General features: G+C 49.9%; 1 protein-coding gene across 1 annotated transcript; it reads left to right on the plus strand.

Annotated features, from left to right (window-relative positions):
- The first annotated feature begins 1,222 nt into the window (after positions 1 to 1,222).
- Rab3d (RAB3D, member RAS oncogene family) lies at positions 1,223 to 8,342 on the plus strand. The gene is given in 5 exon segments (XM_052188870.1): positions 1,223 to 1,301; positions 1,303 to 1,461; positions 2,221 to 2,339; positions 2,440 to 2,564; positions 5,211 to 8,342. Coding segments are annotated over 5 exon segments (660 nt in total). The 5' UTR covers positions 1,223 to 1,232; the 3' UTR covers positions 5,399 to 8,342.
- The last annotated feature ends 6,567 nt before the right edge of the window (positions 8,343 to 14,909 follow it).

Raw genomic sequence — 14,909 nt, forward strand, 5'->3', positions numbered from 1 at the left:
AGGACAGGCACCCCAGTGGCAGGAACCAGCTAAATTCAACATCCAGGCCCCGATGGAAGGGGCTCTGTCTAGCTGGCAGTCACACACACACACACACACACACACACACACACACACCTGGCCATACCAGCTGCTTGCACTGGGCAAAGTCCAGCTTGCTACCTGTGCAACTTCCTCACCACCACGCCCCCCACCCCCAACTGGCTCTGAATTTTCACCTGTTACCTGAAGGAAGAAGATCAGAACCTTCCACTATAAAGGTTCAGTATTTCTTTTCCTTCCTTCCTTCTCTTTCCTTCCTTCTGTTCTTTCTTTCTTTCTTTCTTTCTTTCTTTCTTTCTTTCTTTCTTTCTTTCTTTCTTTCTTTCTTTCTTCCTGAGACAGGTTCTCAGATAGCCCACCCCAGTTTACTTCCAATGTAGCACAGGATGGTTTTGAACGCCTGTGCTAGAATTACAGGGGTGCACATCATGCCTGTTTTCCTGGGTGCTGGGTCCTGGGTGCTGGGGCTGAAACCTCAGGTGAGTGCTCTAAGTCATCCCCAGCCCTCAGCTTCACGTTTGAAGATTAAATAGCAACCATAGCCTGCGAGCCGTGGGTGGCGTTCATGTCATGCACAGCTGTGTTTCTTCAGAGACCCTGCGCTTGGTGCAGACAAAGTCTCAGCAGAAGTTTGTTGGTGAAGACCACAAGAATCGTTAAGAAGGGCACAGTGGTGCACACCCTAATCCACAGCTGTAATCCAGAGGCAGGAATTTGAGGTCAGCCTGGACTACCTGAGATCTTTCCTTAAAGAATAAAAGAGAAAATGAGCAGTTTTTTTCAGACAACCTGACTGGATTCTTAGAACCCAGGTCAGGCAGTTTACAGCCGCCTGTAACTACAGCCCCAAGATGGAGGTCCATACCTGTTAACCTCATACACAAGTCACATATGGAGTCCTAGTCTGGCTCCATAGTGAGACCTTGTCTCAATAAATAAAATAAATAATAAAATTTAAAAACTAGGGCTAGGGATGGCTTTGCAGGAAAAGGTACTTACTGCCTAGCCTGCTGACCTGAGCTTGATCCACATGTTGGAAGAAGTGACTCTTGAAACCAGTGCTCCCATAGGACTCACACTTACGGTTCCCGCCCTTACGGGACCCGCCCCTTACAGGACCCGCCCCCTTAGAGGATTCCACTCTTTCACATCAGAATTTCTGGCCTCCCTTCCAAGCAGATCCCACCAAGATGGCGTCTGCCAGTGAGTCCCCTGCCAGCCCAAGGGATGCTGCTGACCAGAACTTTGACTACATGTTCAAAGCTGCTCTTGATCGGGAACAGCAGCGTGGGCAAGACGTCCTTCCTGTTCCGCTACGCCGATGACTCCTTCACCCCCGCCTTCGTGAGCACCGTGGGCATCGACTTCAAGGTCAAGACAGTCTATCGACACGACAAGAGGATCAAGCTGCAGATATGGGTGGGCTGAGTCGCCGTGTAGAGAGTGGGAGGGCAGCCAGCAGAAAATCCCAGCAGACACGGAGAGTAGTGTGGGGCGGGGAGACGCCTCCTGTCTCCGAGGGAAGCCCACCAGGGTGTGGGGACATATCTCCCCTGGGTGTCCTGCGGAGGGAGAAGGTGGACAGAAGGCACTTCATGGAAGTATCAGTGACTAGTGAGGAGTCATTTAGGAACCATCTTGACTCCTATGAGGCTGCCAGGCTCAGCGCTACATTCTGTCCTGGCCTGGTTGTTGATATCATCATCACGGTGACAAGGGGACCAGACACAGATCAAGATGATGTCCTGAGGCCCAGATGGCTCTTCTTTGTGACAGTCACATGGGTTCTCGGAAACAAGGTTAGGAAGCTCATAAGTGGGGGACAGCCCTACACAGTAGAGTCCATCCAGGGCAGAGCTGAGTTAGTTAACTGAGTTTTCAAGATGGGACAATGGGGCTGGTGCTACATGCCTGTAATGTCTCCCGTCAGGTTGAGTTGTGAGGGCGGAGTCATGCCTGCCCATCAGACTGGGAAGGGAAGACCAGTTTTTCTCCAATCAGATAGGATTGCAACGGCGGGGCCATACCTCTCTGTCACACTGGGGCCTGTGAAAGGAACACCTCTCTCCTCCCATCAGATTGGGCCACAAGAATAGACCTGTGTCCCTTTCAGGGTCCCGCAGAGTCAGGCGGGGAACAGGTGGCCCCTACCTAGCTGACTGACTACTGTTTGCCCAGGACACAGCAGGCCAGGAGCGCTACCGGACAATCACCACGGCCTACTACCGCGGAGCAATGGGCTTCCTGCTCATGTATGACATCGCCAACCAGGAGTCCTTCACCGCCGTGCAGGACTGGTAAGCACTGGCCAACCACCGTGCCACGGGCCTTTCTTCTCCCCTTCCCGATCCCCATGCCTGATCCCTAAGCTTACTCTCAATGTCTTCAACTCCACAGGGCTACGCAGATCAAAACCTATTCCTGGGACAACGCCCAGGTCATCCTCGTGGGGAACAAGTGTGACCTGGAGGACGAGCGGGTCGTACCTGCTGAGGATGGCCAGAGGCTCGCCGATGATCTTGGTGAGTCCCCAGCCTGAGCCACAGGTCCTGGCTCCTGACTCCACACCAGTCTTCACCCTTGAATCCCAGACCCACAGTGGTTGCCTGAAGATCTGGGGTGTGGAGAGGGGGGTTCCCATGAGCTGGAGCTGGGGAGATGGCTTCGTGGGTAAGCAAGTAAGAATGCTTTTGTTGTTGTGTAAACATGAGACTCTCAGCACCTTCATCAAAGGACACACACACACACCTGAACCCACCTTCATGCCTGTAACCTCTGCGCTGTGGGGGGCTGGGATGAGGGGGGCTGGAACTTGCTGTCTGCCATGGTAGCTTTAGGTACAGTGAGAGACCCATCTCAGTGGAATGTGAGATGTAGAGACAGATGTGCATGTACACCTACACATACTCCGAGATAGCCCATAAACACACCCGTATATAAGCCATGTTCTCCCATTGGGGACACATGCCCTGCCCTGGGAACCCAGCTGCTTGACCCTGCTGACCTCTTATTTTCCTTTTGAATTTCTATAACAAGTATTAACATACCATAGTTTTTATTTTTGTTGTTGTTTTGAGACAGGGTCTCACTGTGTAATGTCGGCATGGAACTCAGTTATATAGGCAAGGCTAGCCTTGCTCACAAGGAACCCACCTGCCTCTACCTCCCAAATGCTGGGATTAAAGGCGTGTACTTACATGCCCAGCATCTACTACCGATTTTTCTATGCATTCTGAAACTGGAGTGATACTGTTTTTTCTTTGTTTTGTTGTTTGGCTGTTTGGTTGGTTTGGTTTGGTTTGGTTTGGGGAGCCGAACCCAGGGCTGCCTTCACATTGAGCAGGCACCCTACCACTGAGCAACACCACCAGACTTTTCCTCATTTGTTAGTTTGGACAATCTCACTAGGCCAGGCTGAACTTTGAACTCATGATCCTCTGTCTTAACCTCCCAAATTGCTGGAACTGCAGGCTTCCCTTTCATTCAGGGACCAAGAGCTACGGAAGAATCACACCCTCCTTGGGCTGGTCCATTCTAGCAGCAGAGATGACTATGAGGTGGACATCATACACTCACCCAGTCAGGTGATCTCAATTCTAGAAGTCGCACAGGTCGCACGGGCTTTCTCATGCTAAGAGCTTTCTCCTCCAGCTTCCCATTATGTCCTTTCTGAGCTGGGGGGGAGAGATGGCTTTAATATAGCCCAGGCTGGCTCTGTGCTTCTCCTGTCTCAGCCTTGAGTCCTGGGATTACAAGTGTGCACCATTATGCCTACACACACACACACACACACACACACACCTGCATATTAAGAATTTACTAATTTGGCCAGACAGTGGTGGCACATGCCTTTAATCCCAGTACTTGGGAGGCAGAGGCAGGCAGATTCTGAGTTTGAGGCCAGCCTGGTCTACAGAGTGAGTTCCAGGACAGCCAGGGCTACACAGAGAAACCCTGTCTCAACTGCCCATAGACACACACAAAAAATCTAAACCCAGGCCCTCATTCTTGCAAGGCAAGCACTTTACCATCTGGGTGTCATCTCCAGAGCCCCCACAACACTGCTTTAAATGACAGTTTCTAGCTCTCCAACCCAGGGTTGGGGGCAGGGTTAGAGACAATGAGTCTTGGGAAGCCTACTGCCTGGCTTCTCTTTTTTAATCGCAGATGGTGCCTTGCCTGCATATGTGTCACTGCATCATGTAGTGCAGACGTCAGATCCCCTGGAGCTAGAGTCACAGATAGTTGTGAGGTACTGTGCAGGTGAACCCAGCTCTGTCTCTGAAAAATGGTGATGGCAGCTGACACACTCACGAACACATAGCACTGCACATACACAGGTCTGTGCTGGGAATTGAACCCAGGTCCTCTGGAAGAACATCCAGGGCTATTAATGGCTGATCCATCATCTCTCTAGCCCCATTATTTATTTAGTGTCTCTGGATACATGCACACACACACACACACACACACACACACACACACGCGCGCGCGCGCGCGCGCGCGCGCACGCACACACACTCGCCGGTGGAGGTCTTGTAAATTTTGGGGATTAAACTCAAATCATCAGACTTGGTAACAAATACCTTTACCTCTGAGCCAGCCATCTGTCTGTCTTCTGAAGACTCTTGGCTGGGCAGGGTGGGGTAGCCTGAAATCACTGCACTCTGACAGCTGAGGCGGGAGGATTGCTGAATTGGAGGCTCTATGAACCATTTCAACATTGCTACACAGTGAAATTTTGTCTCAGAACTTTAAAAATGGTTTACAGAGGCTGGGAAGGATCTACATTCAGTCAGGCGGGGCAGTGTACACGGGTCATCCTGAGGGGCTGATGGGCTGACCAGCCAAGCCCGCTTGACGGCTTTTAAGCCACTGAGAGACTCTGTCTCTGAAAAATGGTGATGGCAGCTGACACAGTCACGAACACATAGCACCTCACACACACATGTGCATCCACACACATATGCACCCCGACACACATGCATCCACACATGTACACACACACTTGTGCACACACACACACACATGTGCACACACACTCACACCCACAGCAGATCAGACAGGAGTGAGCTCAGAAGAATCCAGGTTTGAACTACTCCACTTTCTAGGCCCAGTCCTTTGGGACTCACATGACTGAAAACTGTCTCTGCCTTCTTCCCACGCAGGTTTTGAGTTCTTTGAGGCCAGCGCCAAGGAGAATATCAACGTGAAACAGGTGTTCGAGCGCCTGGTGGACATCATCTGTGACAAGATGAATGAATCCCTGGAGCCCAGCTCCAGCCCAGGCAGCAATGGCAAAGGCCCAGCCCTTGGGGATACCCCACCCCCACAGCCAAGCGGCTGCGGCTGTTAGGCTCGGCCCTGACCTCCCCACGCCTGTCCCTTCTTGCCTCCTCAAGGACAGCAGCCCAGGTGTGAGCTATGGGGACTCTCAGCTCAGGGCACCCCTTGCCTCTGGCCCACCTCCCCTCCTCTTGCACAAGTCCCTCTCCCTGTCTCTCCACGTCGGAATGCTCAGACAGTCCTGCTTAGAGCCCACACACCCCAGGGCTCTGCCCAGCATTGTCTGAGGGGCTGGGATACCCACGCGGGTGCTTACTGCTTCCGAGGCATTTTGATGGACGTAGCTGTGGGCGGCATCACCTTCCCTGAGTGACAGAGGGGATGTTGGTGCCTTCTGCCTTAGAACCATTCCCCAGGTCTACTCTTCATGTCGTTGGCTGAAGATAGCAGCTGGTGTGGGTCGCTGTCCAACATAGTCCTGGCAGCCTCTCTATCTCAGGTCCACCAGTTTGGCCTTGAAACCTGCCCGTGACCTGACTGCTGGCCAGGCACACAGGTCTGCGGTCTCCATCCTCTGCCCCCCTGGCATCTACCGGAAAGCCTGTTTTCTGGATGTAGAAGGGACAGAGTCAGAGCCACCCCTGGCACCGGGAACTCGCCAAAGTGCCTTCCAAGCTTCCCCTGAATCCATCCATCAGTGTGGGTTAATCCACTCCTAGAGTTAAATTTTGTCACATGGGGCCCTGTCACATAGGGGCTGAGAATGGCCAACCCTAGCAGTCCAGCTTCCTGTCAGTTCGCCTCAGAGCCAGGGAGCTGAAGGCTGCCCGCCCAGGCCCCTGTCTGTCCGCCTGGTGTTTAAGCAAGAGCTTTACAAACCTTATATCCTGTTTAGAAACGGAAGTGGAGAAAGCAGCCCACAGAGGGTGTGTGCCCTTGCTGGCCAGTTTCTCATGACAGGATTGGGGCTTTTCCTCCTGAGGATTCTTGTATATCCCCAGTGTCTGCATCGTGGCCACCATCAGTTGCCCAGTGACACTGGGGTTGTGGGGAAGGATTGGGGAGAAGGGACCAGCGTTTTCATTTGTCTGTCATGGGCGCAACAGGCCCTCCTGTGGATTAGGGATGGGTGTGGGTTGTGACTGATGTCGCTACAAAGTTTGGGATGTGGCCCCTAGGATCCTTGGTTCTCTCCAGCTAGGAGGTCTTTCTACTCACCGGCCAAACTCCCCTAAACACCATCTGACATCTCATAGCCGAGGTGACAGTGCCCAGATGGCCTGTGTCCTACGCCCCTGATTCTATATCAGGGGTGAGGTGTACTCCTTCAGTCCCCATGGCCCAAATCACGTCTGCAGCCTTACTGAGCTCGGCATCGCCCCAGGGGTGTGTATTCCCTACAGTGCCTGGTTCAGGTTCTTTATAGCCATGCCAGTGGCTGTTTTTGTACAAACCGGATGAGCAACGTGAGGGCATCTGAACACTCGGGGGAAAGAGTCAAAAACTTTTTATGTTGCTTTGTCATTAAATAGTCAAAATGGTGAAAATTATGTTGCTAAGATTCAACAACCTGCTCGGTATGGTGATGAAAATTTTTGATCCCAGCACTCTGGAGGCGGAGGCAGTTGGACCTGTGAGTTTGAGGTTAGCCTGGTCTATAAAGCGAGTTCCAGGATAGCCAGGGCTACACAGAGATAACCTGTTTTGAAAAACAGAGAGGAAGGGAGAAGAGGCGCAGCGAGTCTGGAACTAGCTCTCTTGCTAGCATTTGCCTAGTGTGTTGCACAGGGTCCTGGCTTTAAGGCCCAGCACCAGACGAACCAGGCATGGAGTCACTCTAGTACAGGCACGAGGATCAGAAGTTTGGGGTCACCTTTGAGAACTATCTAGGAGGATTGAGGCCAGCCTGGAACTCTAAGAGTCTGATAGGGGGGAGGGGGGCGCGGGGGAAAGGAATGCCTGTCAAAAATCCTATAGACCAGTCAGTCCATTGTCCCCAAGCACAGTGGGGGAGATCCTGCCCTGAGTTAGCTAAGGCCAGTCCTGACATTCCATGTCAACTAGATCACCTCTGACTGCATCTTGGACTTGGTCTCAGCTTCCTGTTGCTAGAGTCCCTCCGTTTTACTCTGAATACCAGCATAGGAAACCACCTTGTGGTTTTCTTACAACTGGAGATTTGGCTGGCAGAATGGCTCATCTGAAGACACTTGCCACCAAGCCCCATGACCTGAGTTAGATCTCGGGATCCATGAGGTAGAAGAGAAATGACCCCGTTAAGCCACCGTCTCACCTCCATGGTGAGCAAGAGTGTGTGCTCAGTCAATGTCAAACAAAAAACCTTTAGTGAAGACTGAATAGTGTGGACAGTTTGTTGTCTCTTCCTCCGATGAAGGGTGATTGAACTCTGATTCTTCCATTAGGGTTTACCAAGGATAGGTGAGGGGGCACTCAGTGAGTGGAGGCTGTGCAGATGGCCAAGAGGGACGGGAGCCTGATGAGTTTATAGACAGAAGCTATACACAGGGCATGGAGAATGCTGCTCCACAGAAGGCCCAGGAGTAGCCAGCCTCTGGAGCCTGAGTCCTCCCGGGCAGGACTGTCCATGGCTTTGGTTTTTCTTGTTCTTGTTTGTGGGTATCATGATGTAGACCAGGCTGACCTTGAACTCACAAAGACCCACCTGCCTGTGGCTCCCTAGTGTTGGAATTAGAGGCTTACATCATTATGTCCGGCTAATGTTCCCACCTCCTACATGGTGGAATTATAGGTCGCACCACCGTGCTCTGTCTGATGCAGTACTAGGGATGGAGTCCAGGACTCCCTGCATACTAGGCAAACATTCTACCAACGAAGCCTTGGCCCCGTCCTGGTCTCTGCTCCCAAGCGATGATTCTGCTCCAGGCTCCCTGCTAGCGATTCTGAAGCAACACTGAATTCTGGCCTGGCGCTGCCTATTCTCCCAATTGTCCAGTCCAGAAAAAATGTATAATAAAATAAGGGAAGCCACTGTGCCCTGTGTGTCGTGTATTGCTTAAGCTCACTGCGAAGCCAGCTGTTTGTGGTGCACAGAGTCCTCAGCAGGTTGAGGTCTCCAGCTAGGCCCCAGCCACTACCTTGGCTCTAGGAAGTTTCAACTGCCTCCAAGTCTGGTGACCCAAGTTCGAGTCCTGGAACACACAGAAGTAGAAGCCAGATTCCTACAAGTTGTCCTCCTGTCTTAGGGTTTCTATTGCTGCAGTGAAACACCAAGACCAAAAAGTTGAGGAGAAAAGGGATAATTTGGCTTACACTTGCATTTTGTAGTCCATCACTGTATTAGTCAGGGTTCTCTGGAGTCACAGAATGTATGGGTAGTCTCCATATAGGAAGGGGACTTGTTGATGAGTTAATAGTCTGTAGTCCAACTCCCAACAATGGTCAGCAGCAGCTGTGAACGTAAGTCCAAGGATCTAGCAGTTGTTCAGTCCCACAAGGCAAGCAGGTGAGAAGAGAGAATTCTCCTTCTTCCAATGCCTTTATGTAGGTCTCCAGCGGAAGGTCTTGCTTTGTCCCAGATGACCTTGAACTCGGAGATATCCCTGTCTTAATCTGGGATTCATAGCCACTATGCCTCAAGATTACCAAGCTAAGATCCAGGTCAGAGTTGATTCCAGATATAGTCAAGTTGACAACCAGGAATAGTCACTACAATCACTGAAGGAAGTCAGGACAGGAACTCACACAGGGCAGGACCTGGAGGCAGGGGCTGGTGCAGAGGCCAGGGAGGGCTGCTGCTGACTGGCTTGTCCTCATGGCCTGCTCAACCTGCTTTCTTCTAGAACCCAGGACCACCAGCCAGGGGTGGCCCCACCCACAGTGGGCCGGGCCCTCCCCATCAATCATTAAGAAAATGCTCTACAGGCCTGCCTGCTGCCTGACCTTATGGAGATATTTTCTCAGTTAAGGTTCCCTCCTTTCAGATGATTCTAACTGTGTCAGGTTGACATGAAACTATCCATGACACCTCTGACCTCTACATATATGTTGTGATACACTTGCCCAACCCACCCTCAAAGACAAATGTATAACTGCCTATTTTTTATTTATTTATTTATTTATTTATTTTGGTTTTTTGGATTTTTTTTTTTTTCGAGACGGTTTCTCTGTATACCCCTGGCTGTCCTGGAACTCACTCTGTAGACCAGGCTGGCATCGAACTCAGAAATCCGCCTGCCTCTGCCTCCCAGAGTGCTGGGATTACAGGCGTGCGCCACCACCGCCCAGCGTATAACTGCCTTTTAAAAGATGTTTGTCTTGTGTTTATGATTTCTCTGCTTACATGTATTTATGTGCACCACTAGCACACTTGATGCCCACAGAAGTCAGAAGAGGGCATCCAGGTGCTATGGAACTGGAGTTATGGATGCTTGTAGGATGACCTGTGGGTGCTAGGAACTGACTCCAGGTCTTCTCAAGTGCGGCAAGTGCATGTTGGGAGAGATGGTGTAGCAGTTAAGAGCATCGATTGCTCTTGCAGAAGACTCATGACCATTTCCTAGCCCTATGTGGTGACTACAACCACCTGTAACTCCAGTTCTGTTTCTTCTGATCTCCATAGGCGTCAAGCAGACATGGTGCACATACACACATGCAGGTGAAAAATTCATACACATAAAATGAAATACATATTTAACAACAACAAAAAAGAATAAGTGTGCCAGGCAGTGGTGGTGCATGCCTTTAATTCCCTGACTTGGGAGGCAGAGGCAGGTGGATCTCTGAGTTTGAGGCCAGCCTGGTCTACAGAGTGAGTTTCTAGATAGCCAGGGCTACACAGAGAAGCCCTGTCGAAGAAGAAGAAGAAGAAGAAGAAGAAGAAGAAGAAGAAGAAGAAGAAGAAGAAGAAGAAGAAGAAGAAGAAGAAGAAGAAGAAGAAGAGGAGGAGGAGGAAGAGGAGGAGGAGGAGGAGGGGGGAGGAGGAGGAGGGGGAGGAGGAAGAAAGAAAGAAAGAAAGAAAGAAAGAAAGAAAGAAAGAAAGAAAGAAAGAAAGAAAGAAAGAAAGAAAGAAAGAAAGGGAAAGGAAAGGAAAGAAAGGAAAGGAAAGGAAAGGAAAGGAAAGGAAAGGAAAGGAAAGGAAAGGAAAGGAAAGGAAAGGAAAAGAGAGAAAGGAACAGGGAAAAGCAAGCAGGGAAGCAGGCTGGCAAGCCGTGAGGAGCAAGCCAGTGAGCAGCATCCCTCTGTGGCCTCTGCTCCAGCTCCTGCCTCAAGGTCTTAAATTCCAGCTACACAGAAAGTCACAGATCCTTCTGACCTCAGCACACACCATGCTCGAGTGGGACAAAATGACACCAAGCAACATCATGTGCCTGGGGACTGGGGGAGGCTAAGAGAGGCTTCAGATCACAATGCTTCCTGTCCGCAGATACTGTTTATGCTAAGGCATGTGGACGCAACTTCTTGGTTTGAAACTATGGAATGTCTTTTTCTGTTCTTTTGCTATTTGTGGCCTAACTACCTAGGCCATAAGTACCATGTCCTCCTATATCCATACTAGCTGATCCTAGGATGCTTGTTTGTTTGCTTGCTTAAATGGGTGAATCTGTCCACTTTAACCTGTGTTATATGTGGATCCCACAGACACTTATTCCCTCACAAAGAATGGACTCGCTTCACCATGGAGTTGAGCTCATGAGCAGAAACTAACCACGTGTTTTGGTTAATGTCACCATGTTACCATCAAAAAGATGGTGTGTGTCATCCGACTTCACCACCATCTTGGATATTGTACCCACGTGGCATAAACCAAAATGGTGGCCGAGCCCTCAATGGGTTACCCCTTTTGTGCTAAGGAGCCAACACAAGACTTCCTTAAACTGTCTTTTTAAGGCTTTTATTGTCTTAATTTTGACACATGGCTCAATTTGATATATTTACTGACCTCTAAAGGAAACTTAAAAGTAGTTCCAGCCATGTGCCTCCAACATTAGTAAGGTATCAAAGGAAGCTGACATGGAAATGGTTAGACTTGGGAGGCTTATGTGAACTGGATCAAGCCAGAGCCAAGTCTTGGGAAAGCACAGAACTCAAGGAGAACTAAAAGAATAGCTGACCAGGTGCTGCCGGAGAGGGGGACAGCTATGACAGCCGGGGCAAAGAGGAAGCCATCTGGTTGGAGGGAGGCTGGAGATACGGGCTGTGCTTGGGTCTCAGAGCCTGATCTTTCTGCCTGGAATCTCCAAGACTGTTTTTCTCTAAGATATGTGGGGCTCCTCCACTCCACCTCTGCTGACCACTCTTGAGCTGCCCCAGCGTGTCCTGAGAACGGAATGGTTTTCATTTCTAATTCTTGTGACACAAATACACGGGAAAGAACATTCTCCCAACAGCAAGTCTCCTATCCAGTGTGTATCACTAGAGTGTCAGTTACTGACTTGGCCTTTGTGGTGTTCTCTGTCTGCCTTTTTTTCCTTCCTTTCTTTCTTCCTTCCTTCCTTCCTTCCTTCTTCTTCTTCTTCTTCTTCTTCTTCTAGACAAGGTTTTTCTGTATAATTTGGGCTGTTCTGAAACTTGCTCTATAGACCTCGTTGGCCTTGATCTCAGAAATCCACTTGTCTCCCCCCTGAGTGCTGGGTGAAGGCATGTGCCAGCACGGCCCAGTTCCGGTAGGGAACCAGTTCTCAGAGACTCCTTAGCTGAGTCTTGATGGACATGATTGAGGGGGCTTAAAAAGAGGAGGATGGGGGTTAAGGGAGTGTGGCATGGTGGCCTGGGGAAGGGGATGCCCAGGCAGGCCTTTGCCTGGGCACCTCTGCCCCCTGGGGGACCACACACACCCAGGCATGGTATAGAATCGAGTTTATTCAGAGTAGGGGATGGGAGTTAGTGGGGGGGGGGGAGAGAGAGAGAGAGAGAGAGAGAGAGAGAGAGAGAGAGAAGAGAAAGAGAGAGTAGAGAAGTGGAATGGAGGCCGGCCATGACCACGTGGGGGGGGGGAGAGCCCAAGGGGCAGAGAGGTGAGAGTATGTGGGAGAGCAGAGAGAACAAAGAGGGAGAGGAGGGGCAAGTAGCCCCTCTTATAGTGGGCCAGATCTCTGAGGCGGGGCATACCTGGCTATTGCCAGGTAGGTGTGGTGTGGAGCTTAGACGAACACCAACATATACCAATATTTGCTTAATTAAAAAGGAAAAAGAAAAAAGAAAAGAAGTGACAGTGAACACAGTGAAGCAGGAATAGGGTCATTGTTGAGATCTGGCTGCTTCATGCTGACATTGGGGCGACGTGTCTCTGGGGAACCTAGAGAAAGTGGAATGGGGGGTGATTGTCCAGTCTCAGGAGGACTGGCTGCTTCTTTGCTGTCCAGGGTCTGTCTGTGGAGCCATTTGAGGATAGGTCAGGAGAACAGGTCCAGACAGGTCCAGTAGAAGCTGTCTGCGTCTAGAGAAGCTGAGAGGAGATTGGAGCATCTGAAGTTGCTTCTCTGGAGCTGTCCTGGATATGGCAAAGGCCTGGACTTAACAAGATATTGGAGCATATTAGTATAGGTAGGGAACAAGACTAAGTACATTTGGGAGAAAGGAAAAATTTTAAGATGTACAGTTGAAACCCAGAGGAATCCCACCCTTTGGAATGGTAGTAAAGTGGGAACTTGGGCAGATGTATTTATCTGGATGGAGCCTACTTGGTCCATGAGCAGTAGATCTGGGTAGGTTTTTCTGTAGCTAACAAGTTTATTAAAGAGATAACAACATGAGTTAACCACATGAACAGTCTTTAAGATGAGCCTTTGTGGATCAGAAGGAATAGGATTGAAGGTTGGATCATATAGTGGAATATTTATTATTAGAGAAATCATTAGGAATGCAGATGTTAGGACAGTGACAGAGCAAGAAGAGGAAATATGAAGCATTTAATGGAAACAGAGTTTAGGTAAGGAGATAACTGTCTAGCTGTCAATGTAGTCAGAAGTCTGAGGGATAAACAATAACTTAGCAGTTATATTATTAAAGAATGACAGGTTCCAGTAGCCAGCAGTTCTTTGTGGTATCTGGTCTCCATGGTGGCTTTGGCTGTCAGTCTGGCTTTCAAGCACAGAAGATGCACGGCTTTTTCTCTGTGGAATGGATACCCATGACATGAGAAATGGCTTACCTTTGTTTAGCTAAGTCATTTGACTCAAGGTATCCAGTTTTGTCCACTGTACTCTTTCAGGCAGCATCCTGTGGCAGTGTCCATCTTTCTTCTGAGACCTCCTGGGAGAAGCTGTCAGGCCTTTGGGAATTCTGTCTGTCTTAAATCTAATAACAAACTTCTGACAAGATTGAGTGCAAGATAGGAGAGCAATAGTTAAAGAGAGACTAGGAATGGGAATCTTAAGTAGCTTTGACAGGTTGTATAGGTAGAGGAAAGTATATTGCCTTGGTTAGTAAAGATGCTAGGATCAGAGTAAGAAAGCTGGCAGCAATGGATTAAATTGTGGTGACAGAAAATGAGTTTGTCTAGGCAGATTTAGGCTCGTTAACATCAACTTGAGCACGCAGGCTATAGGAACAAACAAGTTAAGGATGTGGGAGCACAGAATAGGTGAGATTTAGGTCCTTTATCATTTACCAGACTGTTAATTTTAAAAATATACGGTTGAAGACAATTAGCGCCCACTGGGTGAGAGAGGGGTACCTGCTAGATAGAGTTCCAGCGTCCTGGAAGTCTATTAGCAGTGTGTTACAGCCAAGGCTAGAAATTCAGGTCGTCGTGAGAAAATCTAGGTGGCAAACAGCTAAGGAAGAACCCAACCTGGTTTCAGGATTTCCAGCGGCGAGAGGAAAAGGGAATATGGGTTCCTTCCGAGTGTTTGGGGTGGGGGCGCCCAAAGGAGGGCCTAAATGTCCTAAGCAGGAATTTTATCTGGAATGTCAATGAAAGGGCTTAAGCAAAACCCACGGTAGCCGGGCAGTAGTGGCGCACGCCTTTAATCTCAGCACTTGGGAGGCAGAGGCAGGTAGATTTCTGAGTTCGAGGCCAGCCTGGTCTACAGAGTGAGCTCCAGGACAGCCAGGGATACACAGAGAAACCCTGTCTCAGAAAAAAAACAAAAAACAAAAAAACAAAAACAAAAACAAAAAAACCAATGAGGGGCTTAAAAAGAGGAGGGTGGGGGGTTAAGGGAGTGTGGCACGGCGGCCTGGGGAAGGGGATGCCCAGGCCTTTGCCTGGGCACCTCTGCCCCCTGAGGGACCACACACACACACAGGCATGGTATAGAATAGAGTTTATTCAGAGTAGGGGATGGGAGTTAGTGAGAGAGAGAGAGGTAGAGAGAGAGAGAATAGAGAGAGAGAGAGTAGAAAAGTGGAGGAGTGGAGGCAGGCCATGACCACATGGGGGGGGGGGGAGAGCCCAAGGGGCAGAGAGGTGAGAGAATGTGGGAGAGCGGAGAGCAAAGAGGGAGAGGAGGGGCAAGTAGCCCCTTTTATAGTGGGCCAGATCTCTGGGGCGGGGCAACCTGGCTATTGCCAGGAAGGTGTGGGTGGAGCTTAGACAAAACACCAACAGCTGTAGACATCAGTTTGAGGGTGATTTCCTTTGCTGTGTTTGTTGCTCC

The sequence above is a fragment of the Apodemus sylvaticus genome, chromosome 7 (assembly GCF_947179515.1).
Source record: "Apodemus sylvaticus chromosome 7, mApoSyl1.1, whole genome shotgun sequence".
In the NCBI taxonomy this organism is placed as follows: domain Eukaryota; kingdom Metazoa; phylum Chordata; class Mammalia; order Rodentia; family Muridae; genus Apodemus; species Apodemus sylvaticus.